The 13,978-nt window shown below is 41.3% G+C and overlaps 1 protein-coding gene across 1 annotated transcript; it reads right to left on the bottom strand.

The window, feature by feature from the left end:
* Positions 1 to 436: 436 nt before the first annotated feature.
* Positions 437 to 13,903, bottom strand: ATP6V1D (ATPase H+ transporting V1 subunit D). Its single transcript, XM_072986123.2, has 9 exons — positions 13,665 to 13,903; positions 9,455 to 9,572; positions 9,186 to 9,265; positions 8,035 to 8,102; positions 6,142 to 6,186; positions 5,582 to 5,685; positions 4,245 to 4,311; positions 2,557 to 2,635; positions 437 to 1,162 (listed from the first exon to the last, which is right to left on the bottom strand). Exons 1-9 carry the CDS (start codon positions 13,703 to 13,705, stop codon positions 1,024 to 1,026), a joined length of 741 nt encoding a protein of 246 aa, XP_072842224.1. The 5' UTR covers positions 13,706 to 13,903; the 3' UTR covers positions 437 to 1,023.
* Positions 13,904 to 13,978: the final 75 nt, after the last annotated feature.

The following is a 13,978-nucleotide window of genomic DNA, read 5'->3' on the forward strand; positions in this document are numbered from 1 at the left end:
GCAAAGTGCTGCTTATATATTGCCCCACAATGCGAAAAGCACACTCCGAGTGGTTTACAACTTAATTAAGCAGGCTATATATTCCCCTCCCCCAGTGAGCTGGGTACTCATTTTACTGGGTGGATGAACCTCAAACCGGCTACCTGGGATCATGGGCAGAGTTTTGCCTGCAACTGAATCGCTGTCATGAGGCTCTTGGATGTGCCACAAAACATACTGCTGTATCATCTACATGGCAGCAGGTAGTGTGTCATATTAGGTGGTATTATGTTGCCACATTTATTTCCCAACCCTCCTGTCAGTGGCTGTTAATGCTCAGCAAGGTAAATAAATGGAATTTGACTTTATGCTACTTCAGAGTTTGAATTATCTTATATTAAAGGGACGATTGCAATTATTGGCTCAGTTGCAAGAGGAAACATTGAGCAAACAAGTATTCCTGCACCTTGATATTGAAGATTTAATGTATATTGTCAACAAGTAGCCTGACTGTATACAATTTCTTTACTGATTTTACACTACACATTAGTTGACAGATACAAGGAAGTGACTTTCCTTTTAAGCTGTGAGGAAAGCAGATTACAATGAATATACAGGTACAGTCTTTTTCTTAATCAGATTCTGGAGAAAAAGCTATTCATTTCAAAATCTGCAACATTAGTACAATCATTTTAATGAAGCAGTTTAAAACAAACTTCTGCTCACAAAATTTGGCAGTATTCAGTAAAACAAGAAATGGCAATCTATGTGTAGCTAAGCACAGCAGAAGCAAAGATACCCATTCTTTGTGAAAGGAATGAAATGAAAAACAGGAAAACAGCTGGATTTTTTTTCTACTCCATGCGTCTATTTAATTATTAAACGAGGCTGTTTTACACCACAGAAAAATTCCCAAAATAATCCAGAGTGATGAGTGGATACTTCAGGTTAATATAGCAAATGAGGACCACAACATAAATAACCACCATGATATCTGTATCTCAAAGGCGCTGCTTTCAGTCACACATTGTAATGTGTATGAAGCTATTCAAAGAGAAGATCCTCGTCTTTGTCTTCTGCAAGCAAATTAGCAGGTTCTTGCTGTCCAGCAGCCTTCCGTAATGCTTGTTGTTTCTCATTCTTCTCTTTCAGCACCTTTTTTTTCTCTTGGATCTTCTTTAACCTGCAGAGCAAGAGATCTTAATATTGACATTTATGACAGAGCTCATTCCTTGTTCTTTTCCTTTCTTGAAGGAAGGAAATGATGACAAAACCATTATCTGGAGTTTCCTCCCAACTGTCACCAGGTTTTTGGAAAGATTAGGAATTAATGTCCAAGAAAAGGGAAGATAAAATAGGGATATGGGAGGTATATATGGGTCTCCTTTCCTAGTATGGCCTTGGTGCTAAGGCTCCATCATACCCAAGGAATTTTACTCTCAGAAGCCGTACAGAGATGCCTCTTCTTGCAGGTGCTACAGCCACAGTAGTCTGGAACAAGCAGGCAAACTGAATGATACGTTTATTCAACTGGATGTACCGTATTTTTCACTCCATAAGATGCACTTCCTCCCCAAAAAATGTGGGGGGAGTGCGTGCGTCTTATGGAGCAAATACTGTAAAACAGCGCTCCTCAGGGCCCCACGAGGGTGGGATGGGGGGAGCTCAGAAGGGTCCTGGAAGGCACACTAGGACCCTTTGGAGGCTCCCCCAGCCCCCCCCCCCCGCGGGGGGGCTAGCGGCTACAAAATCGCCACCTTCCAGGACTCTTAAAGCTTGGGAAGCAAGGGGCTGGGTGAGCCTCCATAGGGTCCTAGTGTGTGCCAGGACCCTTTGGGAGGCTCCTCCACCCACCCACCCCGTGGGGCCAAAGGGGGCAAAATCACCACCTTCCAGGACACTTTTAAGGCTTGGGAAGCTTCAGAAGAGTCCCGGAAGGTGGCGATTTCGCCCCTGCTGGCCCCACGGGGGGGCTGGGTGAGCCTTCAAAGCATCCTAGGGCGCGTTCCAGGGCCCTTTGGAAGCTCACCCTGCCCCCCCCCCGGGGCCAGCAGGGGTGAAATCACCACCTTCTCTCTAAGGGGCCTCAAAACTTGAGTGGGGTAAGGAAACATTAAACTAAACTAAAAATTTACATTTACACCCATTTAATCATGCCAAAAGGATTCCACACATCATAATCTGGAAATCAACAAAGCTGTTTGACATGAGAATGTTCTCCACAAGTTTGGTTCCCCATTCATAGACTTCTTGCAAAGCATGGTTTTCCAAGAAAGTTGCATAATCTGTAGAAGTTGGTATTAACTTTTCTATAAATTGGTTGAAATGGCAGCCCATCAGCAGCAGAGGTGTGAGAGAATGTAAATAACTGCTTTTATCAAGAACATCTAGAATCCTGTTACCATTTTACCACATAAGATATAGTTTTTCTGAAACATGTTCTAAATAATAGATCTTTCATATCCTGCACTTTGACTTGTAATAAGATTTTCAATGTATTCTTCATATACAATATACTCAAAAACATTTTGAAAAAGCAGACCACATATTTCACTTTTTTAATAGCAACCAAGTTACCGATAGAACTCTTCACGCTCTCGTTCATCCAACTCGGTTATGATGTAAGACAGTGTACGTTCAATCCTCGGAATAATCACTGCAAAAGTATAATTGTTATTAGCAATTCCGATTATAGAACAGAATGACATCAAGCAAAAAAAAAGTATGCTGGTGCCTTACACACATGACCCATACCTTTTAGCTGTGAAATAATTTAAATACAGTAGGACCCCCATATCTGCAGGATCAGTACTGGCTGATTCACTGATCTGCTGCCTGAAAATGATAAACAAAATGCCTCAGAAATATTTACCGTATTTTTCGCACCATAAGACACACTTTTTTCCCACAAAACAGGGTGGAAAGTCTGTGCGTCTTATGGAGCGAAGAAAACAGATTATATTTTCCTGTTTTCTTCTCCCAAAAAATTGGTGCGTCTTATGGAAAGGTGCGTCTTATGGAGCGAAAAATATGTATTTTTCAGAGTATATTTACCAGAATAGCCACTAGAGGGAGCAAGAAAGCATGCAATGTATGGCATTTGATAATTTGCATTTTTCAGTATGGGGGGCTTGGAACCGATTCCCCACAGATATGGAAGTCCTAATGTAGTATTAAAATACACAGCCTGGAGCAGCCTGGTTATCAGAAGATAAACAAAATGTGCAATTGTAAACACACTTACATGGATGTAATAACTTCACAGGACTGAAACAGAAACTCTCTGGCCACAGTGGCCTTAGTGACAGCATTTAATACTAAAGCTAGGTAAATCTTCTTTTTCTTCTTCTTCTTCTCAGAACTGCATGGCTGGAAGGGACCTTATAGATCAGGGGTGTCCAACCTTTCACCTTCCCTGGGCCACATTAGAAGATGAAAATTTGGTTTGGGCCGCACATAAATTTGGTTTGGGCCGCATGGGGGGGCAGCCCTAGCCATCCTCCGCAGCCCCGCTCCAAGTGCGCTTACCGGCAGCTGCAATCTTAGACAGCAGAGGCTGCCAGCTTCAACTCTGGTGGCTTTATGGGGCTGGGAGGGGGTCCACCTATTGATGGGGATGGCACAATGCAGTCACACAGCCCCCCTCTCCCCTCCCACTCCTTCCTTCCTTCCCTCTCCCCCCCCTACCATTGTGACGTGCCCCAGCTGTATTCTGGCCGCAAGCGCCAGCAGTGTAACTTGAAACTTTGGATGCAAATAACCACTGAGGTGCATTCCACTTCCCCTGGCATGCTAGTTCCAGGAATTAACTGAAAACAATGGCATGTCTCAGAAAAATCCAAGAATGAGACAGATGCGGTTAATCTAGATGTGGTATCTAAGTAGCCAAAATGTACTGGATCCAAAATACATAAAATATAGTCTATAATTCTGTGCTCTTCCAATCTCAGACTCCCTCCTTTAAAAATAGCTCCAACACAATACTAGAATTAAAAATTCAAAACAGGGATTGCAACGGGGCCTGAAGTAGTGTAGGCAAAAAGAAGTGTTGGAGCATTCACCTGAATTCCTGTCTTCCTCCAAGGCAGGGCTACAAAAGTGGTTCTGTAAAAGCTCTCCACCATCAAAACTATGATACGTATTAAAGAACACACTGTAGTAACAGATTTATGATGTGAAAATACTGATGCTACCACAAATGTAACATTCCACTGTTGTCTGTACTAGACGAAAAGAGCATGTAGGATTGATCTCTTCTTACTTACCATGTTCAATCGCATTCACACGCCTGTTTGTTATCTTGATAGCTTCATCCAGTGTAACAAATGAGGTCTATGTTAAAAAATAAAAGAGATGGAACAGAAAATAGGCCTTTTTAAAAACCCAATATGACACACTGACTCGGGAACTCAACTCTGGGGAAAATATTTATGTTCTTATTCATTACATTCATTAATTACAAATATATATAGAACTCACTAGACAAAATGTTGGTCTGATTACTTACCTCATATTTCACATGCAAGCACCCCTAAAGAGAGTTTTAACTGGCCAGCCTAATCCCTCCGGGCACAGTGACATGGGAGGGTGGGAAGGGGTGCACCACAGTGGTTCGGAGGACGGCAGGGCAAAGTGTGCAGTCTTCTTCACTCCCACCAGCTGTTCCAAGTACAGACTTACACATTTCAGCTGGAATGGAGTGGGGTTGGGCACTGGAACAGAGGCATAACTTTCATGCAAGCTAGAGGAGCATAAAAGCATGGCCCAGAGGCTCCCTGGTGCCTCTGCCCTAATCCTCTATTTTCTTCATTCCGCCCCTGCCCTTAAAAACTGGTTTTATGAAAAAATGTCCCTCATTTTGGGGGTGAGGAACAATTTTGTAACAACCTCATCTCCTAGCCTAAAGCAGTGGCCAGGTTCTTTTATTTCATATATGAGCAAAGAGGACCGTATCAGCTGACAAACAGATTCCAGAACAATTACTAGGGTAGTAAGTGAAGAAAATAACTGTCAGTACAACTTTGAATGGGATATAAATATGGCTAAACTGTGAGCTAGTCAATGGCTAGAATTTTACTGGGGCTCACAGAGGTTGATCTAACTTGCCAAGGGGGCATAGTTTACGTGACAAATCGGCTCACAGACAAGGTACCAAGTACATCTTGGTTGCGTAACTGGGCATGTGACTCTGGCCCCTTGGCAAGTAGTTTCAATTAGCTCCAGCAGGTTATATATACCTTGAACACTACTAGGATTTTGTACACTGTTTCAAAAGTCAAGTCTTACAAAGGTGCAACCTATCTAACCCTTAACATAAATTCCCCAATCCTCTACATATGCTCCAGTGACATTCAATTTGTACCATAAACCCCATGCACCTGGCTGGAGCTCCATATCTACCTCCTCTTGGCCTCATTGTTTACCATAGAAACAACTGCAGTTCAATGTGTCAGGAAACATGCAGGTAATTTTCTTTTTTAAAAAGACCTCGTGAACAATAGATTCTTGGGCCTGAATCATGTGCAGTCCTGTAGTTCCTTGGACATTTTACTTTAATGCAGTCCTCTAAGAGAGCTTTGGATAATTTGTCATTTCTACATACCTGAAGGGAAGCCAATTCTACAAGGAGTTCAACCGCTTTGGCATAGTTCCTTTTCAATTTGGCCAGCTGTTCCCCACCTCTGGCCAAACCAGTGAGCTCGTAACCTGAAATAAATAATCAAATACAATTAACAACCTTGTAGACAGAAAACGAAGAAACTTCTAAACACAAAACAAACTCATTAGGAGACCTTATAGAAATGAGGATGTTATAAGCATGAGAGAAGGTACCAGGCTATTTATCTCAGTTTTCAATTGGAAAAATACAAGCCATTACAAGCAGTGTGATACACTTACAACTGCACCTATAAATATATGGGATGATGGAGAACTCTCAGACAATTCCTACAGTACATGGTTTCCAAGTCCTTTTAGCTGCAATACACCACCAAACTGATGCATGTTTATAGGACAGCTATAAAGTTCACATAACTTTTATCTGTTGTATCACTGGCTAAGAGAAAAGAACATGGTTCCAGAGATTATTATTAACACAGATAATTCAAACTGAGTTATCGTGACAACCTTCCTGAGACAGAAAGGAAATAATTTCTTACTTACTGTCCCCTCCTTCTTGGTAATGCTCAAAAACTGGCAGGGTCACACCTGTAAGTAAAAGCCACACAATAGCTTGTATAAGTAATATGTCACATCTGCCAATTCCACCCTTCTCCTAGGGTTCTCCTATAGCCCCCAACAACATCATTTGGGAGCTAAAACTGATTCTCATATAACACAGGGATGAATCCTGATTTGTAAGAAGTGTTTAGCTATAGTTTCCTTGTTCACAAGAAACTAGGTAGCTTAAGCAACCCAGGAAATTTCCTCTGAAGCCAGACATGTGAGCCAGACACTTGAGCGCCAAAACTGTTCCCAATCCAAAAACCACACCAGAAACATTATGGTTAAAATCCTGCAGTTTAATTGAGAAAATTGCATTGAGTGTGTCCAGGCTTTTCCAAGACTTATACAAACCTATTATATGCACTGCCTCCCCAACATGGTGCTCTAAGACAACACTGGGCCTTCAGAGGCTTACATGAGTGGCCACCAAGCTTCTTTCTATCATCATTACCAGTTTGTAAATTCTGTTCAGCCCGAACCATAGTTTTAACTCATTCTTCACCATGGTATCAGTTAACAACATCAAACAACAACAAAAAACCAAAAAAAAAACCAGGTGGATGATAAAGACAGAACAATTTGAATTCGACAATACTAGCAAACAAAGAGAGACTGACCAATTCATATTGAAAACGTTTGCCTATACAGTGGTGCCTCGCACAACGATTGCTTCATACAACGATGAATTCACACAGCAATGGGTTTCTCTGAGGAATTTCCCCCATCGTTTAACGATGTTCTCTATGGGGGAATTTCACTTAACGATGTCCCTTTTTCGCTCCTGTAAAAGTGTCTTACAATGTTTGGAACCTGTTTTAAATGCTTGCAATCGTTAGCCCACCTCCTGAAACCTATGCAGACTTAATTTGGTGTTGTTCTGAGTCTTCGTTAATTTTTGGTGATTTTTTTTCTCTCTCATTGAAAAGCATTGGACGGACGGTCCAATGCTTTTCAATGAGAGAGAAAAAAAATCACCAAAAATTAACGACGATTCAGAACAGCACCAAATTAAGTCTGCATAGGTTTCAGGAGGTGGGCTAATGATTGCAAGCATTAATCTGTTCCAATTGGAACGGATTAACCGGTTTTCAATGCATTCCTATGGGAAATGGTGTTTCACTTAACGATGTTTTCACATTTTTTTTATGGAACCAATTGACATCGTTAAGCGAGGCACCACTGTATTTATTTATTTATTTATTTATTTATTTATTTATTTATACATACCCCGCCCATCTGGCCTAAAAGGCCACTCTAGGCGGCTATATTTGTTAGTAAAACTCCAGAACATTCTGGGAGTTGAAATAAAAAAGAACACTAAACACTTTCCAATCTCTTATGTTCTCTTTTCTCGTAGTATCCATTCCTACAAGCCTGAGGCACCAGGGCTCACAGATAGATCTCTTTGGCTAGTGACCCTGGGAATAAAAAGGGACACATATGCTTATGGATGATATAAACGTTTTCTGAGTGACTTATTTAGAGGTGATCTGGAGAAATCATTGGATTAGACTTCTGCGAAGTGTGTACTCTGCTTAAATAAAGAAGCTTGACTTCGAAGGAGTAACTTTGCGTTTTGGTGCTCAGGTCCTACCACTGTCTCACCCTGAGACAAGTCACTTGCCTTTTGGCCTCAACACTTTGCCTTCTCTAAAATGGATCTCCGGTTACAATAGTAATAACCGTGATTAGCCATCCCACCGCATTCCCACCATATAGTCATTTCCTATCTCTTCATCTCCACTTTCAATGGTGCCCCTATCAGTATTTTAATATTCCAAATATGCCCATGGACCCACAAAAGATGATTCTGTTTTAAGGTTTACTCACCTGCTACATTATCTTTCTTGGCTCTGATTTTGACCTGAGCTTTGTTTACATTCTGAATCACAGTAGTACTGCAGAAATGAGAGAAGTTTCATTTTGCAATATTATACATGGTGCATTTTCTAAAAGATGCACAGAAACAATTGCCAATGAGTTGACTTAGTTTTTTGGTGTCAGCACATTAACACTAATAGTTTGCAATACACAGTTTCTAAACACTGTTCCATGATTAAAATTCTACTTAAGTCTGCTCAGATGTTACTCCCACTGATAGGGCTGCTCTTCTGGAAAAATGTATAAATCATAATAGCTTGGCATCCTATGAAATATGAAACAATTAGAAATGCCACTTTTGTCAAAAATTAAAATACACCAATAGGACAAGCTGTTTCATCAGTAAGCTCATCAGTAAGTGTGGTAAAATGATTTAGACCTGAAAAATAGACTAACGTGTCTAGAAGTGCACAACTTTTCTGCCGTTTTTCTGTAGCCAGAGTTTTGCTTATTTGGGGTGGTAATGTGGCAAGCTGTTGCTTTAATAACATTCAAAGCTGTCACCAAACCAACCCATGTAATACAATTAAAAAACACCCGCCAACTGTCTCTTAAACTAGTGGATAGTTTTACCACCTCCTTCAGTGCTTTAACGGGGACGTGGCGGTGCTATGGGCTAAACCGCAGAAGCCTGTGCTGCAGGGTCAGAAGACCAAGCAGTCGTAAGATCGAATCCACATGACGGAGTGAGCACCCGTCACTTGTCCCAGCTCCCGCCAACCTAGCGGTTCGAAAGCATGCAAATGCGAGTACATTAATAGGGACCACCTCAGTGGGAAGGTAATAGCATTCCGTGTCTGATTCGCACTGGCCATGTGACCACGGAAGATTGTCTTCGGACAAAACGCTGGCTCTATGGCTTGGAAACGGGGATGAGTCGACTGGACAAAAATTGTCAAGGGGAACCTTTACCTTTACCTCAGTGCTTTACCTCTCTCCCTGTTTACCTTTCAAGGGAACCTGGACTTTCCCTCTTTTTCTTACAGGACCTCTTACAGGATTTTCCTTTTTTTTTCCCCACAAAAAGAAGGTGGGCCAGTAGCTCTTTGCCAGGAAAAAGAAGCCAGATGTGCCCCTCCAAACACAGTTGTGCACCTTACCTGAAGTCTCCAGCTGTGAACTTGGCCTCAGCAAGTGAAAAAGCAGCTTCTCTCATCACCTCACCCATCAACATTTTTGTCTGAGAAAAAAAGGGGGGAGAAAAAGTTCCAACTCCTGAAGGCTACACCTAATATGTATTCAAGGTGGTTTGAGATTTTTCTTTAATTGAAGAGCAACAGCTGATGTGCTATAAAAATTAACCTAAAGAACTACTACTAATTAAGCCTTTTAAAAGTAATTAAAAAGCAAATACATTAGAACCCCTTACCTCAATAATTTTCTTCAGAATCTGTCGGAATCGCAAAGTCAGAGCATCAGATTTTTTCTTTAAAAGGTTGCGGCCTGTCTGGGCTCCTTTCAAACGAGCCTTCATGATGGTCTGCGCCCTACCAAAATCAGAATGGAATAAACACTACTCAGTCTTATTACTTGGAATACAGACAGAAATAACCATATGTGTGTTCACAGTCTGTAGAAGAAAACACACACAGCATAATTCTATGCGTGATTAAGCAAAGGTAAACTCAATTGTATTCAATAAAGTGTCATTTTGTATAAGCATTTATCAAGCACATTTACAAGACAGTAAGCTCTGTATTAAGTAATCAAGGATGACAACCAGTTTTATGGGAGGGCTCCTAACAATTCAGAAATGACAACAGAAGAAAGTCAGAACCAGTTTACTTAATTAAATACATTTATAATAAAATCATAGATTGTTAACATTATCAGCCTTCCCTACTACCATGCAAAACAAAGAGATAAAAGCTATATCATAAACTATATTTTCTAACTTGGAGATGCCAGTTAGGAAATCTATTTACCTAGTAAAATCTGAATATAGCTTGGGTACCATGAAAAAAGGGCCTTTTTTGAAGCTCACATATACTATGTTTCCCTGAAAATAAGACAGGGTCTTATATTATTTTTTTGCCCCCATAACACATTAGGGCTTAATTTCAAAAGATGTTTTATATTCTTCATGTACAACAATCTACATTTATTTAAATACAGTCATGTCATCTTCTTCCGGCTGTTGCACAATGGTGGAGGGTGGGGTTTCACTTAACTCGGGCTTATTTTTCGGGCAGGGTTTATATTATGAGCACCCTGAAAAAATCATACTAGGGCTTACTTTCAGGTTAGATCTTATTTTCAGGGAAACTGGGTATTAAGCATACACCACACCTCTACTACCAATCTTTTTCCGTCACAATGGAGAAGCAATATTGTTTTCCATGCCTTGCAACCAAACATTATTGGCTCCATCCCTCATTTCATAGTGAGTTAATGTAGATGCCACATCTGAATGAATGCTCTGAAACCAATCAATTATACATTTGTCCCACATGATTTATGCTTATTAAGTAGTTGCTGTGTCCATCCATAACTCCACATGATGGCTGTGATTCCCAAAGCACATTTATTTTATTTATTTATTCACAATATTTTTACTCTGCCTTTCTCCTTAAAAGGACCCAAGCTAGCTTACATCATTAAAAGGCAATACAAAAGCTAGCAACAGTGGAGTTTACAAATCTGTACTAAAAAAGATCAAACAAATACTATAAAAAAAACCATAATCAGCACCAAAACACATTCAAAGCAGTAAGGTAAGACAATCTATTAAAAAAAAAAACCACTTAACCAGCCAGATTAAAGGAAAGGCTTGTGTGAGGAGAATAGTCTTCACTTGCATGCCAAAGAACAGAAAAGATGTGGCTAGCCTGGTCTCTTGTGGGAGGGAGTTCCAAAGTCTGGGAGCAGCAACAGAGAAGGCCCTCTGCCCAATCCCCACCAACCATGCCTGTGAAGGGGCAAGACTGAGAGAAAGGCCTCTCTGGATGATCTTAGCACTCGAGCTGGATCTAGAGAGATGCAGCCCTTGAGATAGCCTGGGCCCAAGCCATTCAGGGCTTTATATCAGTGGTCCCCAACCTTTTCCCAACCGCATACTGGTTGGGCGGCGTGGCCCGCTTGCACGCATGCACAGGGGGTGGCACGTTCATGTGCATTCACGGGGCACCCTCATGGGGGGCAGGAGATCTGTGTCCGTGGCCTGATCCTGCCTAGGCCATGGACCAGTGCTGGGTCGCAAACTGGGGGTTAAAAACACCTTGAATTCAGTCTGGAAATGGATAAGCAGCCAGTGGAGCTAGTGTAACAGGGTGGGGGTGGGGTGTGTGATAACTGGACAAACTTTAACTGCACCAAAAATACTAAGCATGGAGCTATCATATCAACGTCCTCATGTTAACATGCAACACAGAAAAGTCTTCAGATAAAAAACACCTTAAGAAACCGGAATCTTTTAAATGGAGAAAGTGCTGTAATATTCACATTCCTGCAGTATCTGGCTTGTGCCACTGCCTCCCTATCTCAGCCTAACTCATTTACTAGTTGAAGCAAGATTCAGCAAAATTGTGTGTGTTCATTTAAACAAGGCTCTGTTTACTATCAAGAATGTCATGGCAGATTCAGAGAAAACACTGTAGATGACTCTGCTTTGCACACCTCTTATGAAATCTATACTTATAGCTAAGCTTACTTCTGAGCATAAAGAAAACTACTTTACCTATTTTGCAGAAGCATGCATGAATTTACATTTTCTCCTTCTCAAGACACCAAGAACAAAGTCAATTTTTAAAACTCTAATCCTGTATATCACACCTCTCTATCTTTCTACTTGTCAAAGAAATAACGTTTTAAGGGCACGTTAACAATTCCTATTAGAGATTATTTTAAAAAGTAGGAAGACAATCACCTTATCATCATCTGCAATCTTCTAATTAAGTCCTTTACTATTAATAACATCATGTGACGTTTGGTGGGCAGATAATCAACAAAGGTATTGTACCATAAAAAACACTTGGGGTCAAGGTCTCAGTGCAGGAACAGAAGCACTACCAAAATTGCAGAGGCAGTGGTTAAATAACAGATTGCTGCTTTGCACACATAGAAGGTTCCATGTTTTGTATCTACCATCAGGTGCTAGAGTGGAGAAAACTGTTGTCTGAAATACCAGACAGATCTACATCAATTGTATATGTGTTTCTGTGCCATCAACTGATTTATAGTGATCCTCCGAGGTCTTTCAAGATAAGTAACATATTTAATAAGTGGCTTTACCAGTTCCATTTGCCTAGTCATTTTCCATGGCTAAGGAGGGCTTCCAAGCCCTAGTCTTTTGCTATGTCCACTACTCACCACACTAGGAATCTACATCAATTAGGTAAGCTTAAATATTTTGGATTATAACTCCCTATCATTCCTGGGCATTGTTCACTGGAACTATAGTTCAAACAATTTGCAGAGCACCACAATACAGAAGACTGTCCTAACGAGCCACAAACAGCCAGTGTCAACAATCCTGAGCTAGATGAATCAACAATCTGACCCAGTATAAACCAGCTTCTCACATATATTACAATAAAGCCAAGTCCAATATAAATAAATTAGATCATCACCTACATCTTTGGCTTTATATCTCCTAATTCTTGTGGACAATATTATCAAATAATATCACTGGATGGACATGTAATAAGCGTGTATATGCACAACCAAAGGATCAGATTTAAGAGGAGAACCATATCTCATCAAAACAAGCTTCCTGTTACTTTGATTCAACTTTCCCCATCATTATTTTCAGCAAGGGATAAATTAATCCTTTGACTCTGAGAGTTTCAAGATTCTACATAATGAAGAACATCTAAACCAATAAAATCAACATGCCTATGCACAAATATTTCTGCATGGTTGCAATCCAATACAGACACAACTGGAGAAAGTTCCACTAAAACCAGTAAGACTGACTTCTAGGTAGACTTCATAATCTTGAACTAAATCAAAGTAAGAACTACAAAGGGAAATGCCAGAAGTACAAGTGTGCCATACTATGAAAACAAACATAACCCATATTTAAATTAATGTTCCAACAACCACATTAGGACATACTCCAAGTATTCAGATAGCATGACAATCATATTCCATAACTGTCAAAAACATATGACTACATGACAAAGCCAGGGCTGTTTTGACCTGGAAATAACTTGATTTTCACTTCCCTATTTTCTTAACCTACAGATCGCGGTTGAAGGGGGGGAGAGAGTCTCAAATAATAATTAACAATACTTCCATATCTCATTAACCTCACAACTCTTGAGAGTTAAGTCAGGATAGTCGCAATAAGGCAGGTGTCAAGCAGGAAACGAAAGGTTTGACCAAGGTCGTCCGGTCAACCAGCGGCTACAATGCAAACTGAACAAGACACTTGGTCGTGTAGGAGCGAGCTACGAAAGGGTGTCAGGGGGGTAACTAATCCGTGGCAAGCAAACTGCAAGCAAATTTGCAAGCAAACTGCCCTGCAAGCTCAGTCGCAAGACTCAAGACAGTCCGCAGGGGCTACCTGGCCCACCATCAGCCAGAACCGCTTCCAAAGGGAAGAGGCCGAAGGGAACCAGAAGGCATGCACGACTCACATCCGTGAAGGGAAGATCTCGATTCTGTCCTTGCCCGACATCCTGGCTGGAGCAGTAGAGGAAGATCACCAGAGAAGAGCTGCTCGCTTTTTCCCTGAGAAGGAGCCCGGGCACCTCGCTCCGTCACGTGACTCCTCCTGGCGATCCCGGCCAGTACTGTGCTCTCTGCTGTTCCGCTTTCCGCACATCAGCTGGAGGGAGGGCGGGGCCGTTCGGGCCCGAGACGGTCAGTGAGTCACAATGCCCAGAGCGGCGGAAGTCACAGATCTGCATCCGTCAAACGGCAAGAGCTCTTAACAGGCTAAAGTTACAAC

Source organism: Pogona vitticeps, chromosome 1, assembly GCF_051106095.1.
Source record: "Pogona vitticeps strain Pit_001003342236 chromosome 1, PviZW2.1, whole genome shotgun sequence".
NCBI lineage: Eukaryota > Metazoa > Chordata > Lepidosauria > Squamata > Agamidae > Pogona > Pogona vitticeps.

Coding starts and splice junctions, on each gene's coding strand:
- ATP6V1D (XM_072986123.2), bottom strand. CDS start 13,705: ATGTCGGGCAAGGACAGAATCGAGATCTTCCCTTCACGGAT. Junction 9,573..13,664: donor GAGATCTTCCCTTCACGGAT/GTGAGTCGTGCA, acceptor TGATTTTGGTAG/GGCGCAGACCATCATGAAGG. Junction 2,636..4,244: donor TGTGAATGCGATTGAACATG/GTAAGTAAGAAG, acceptor ATACTTTTGCAG/TGATTATTCCGAGGATTGAA.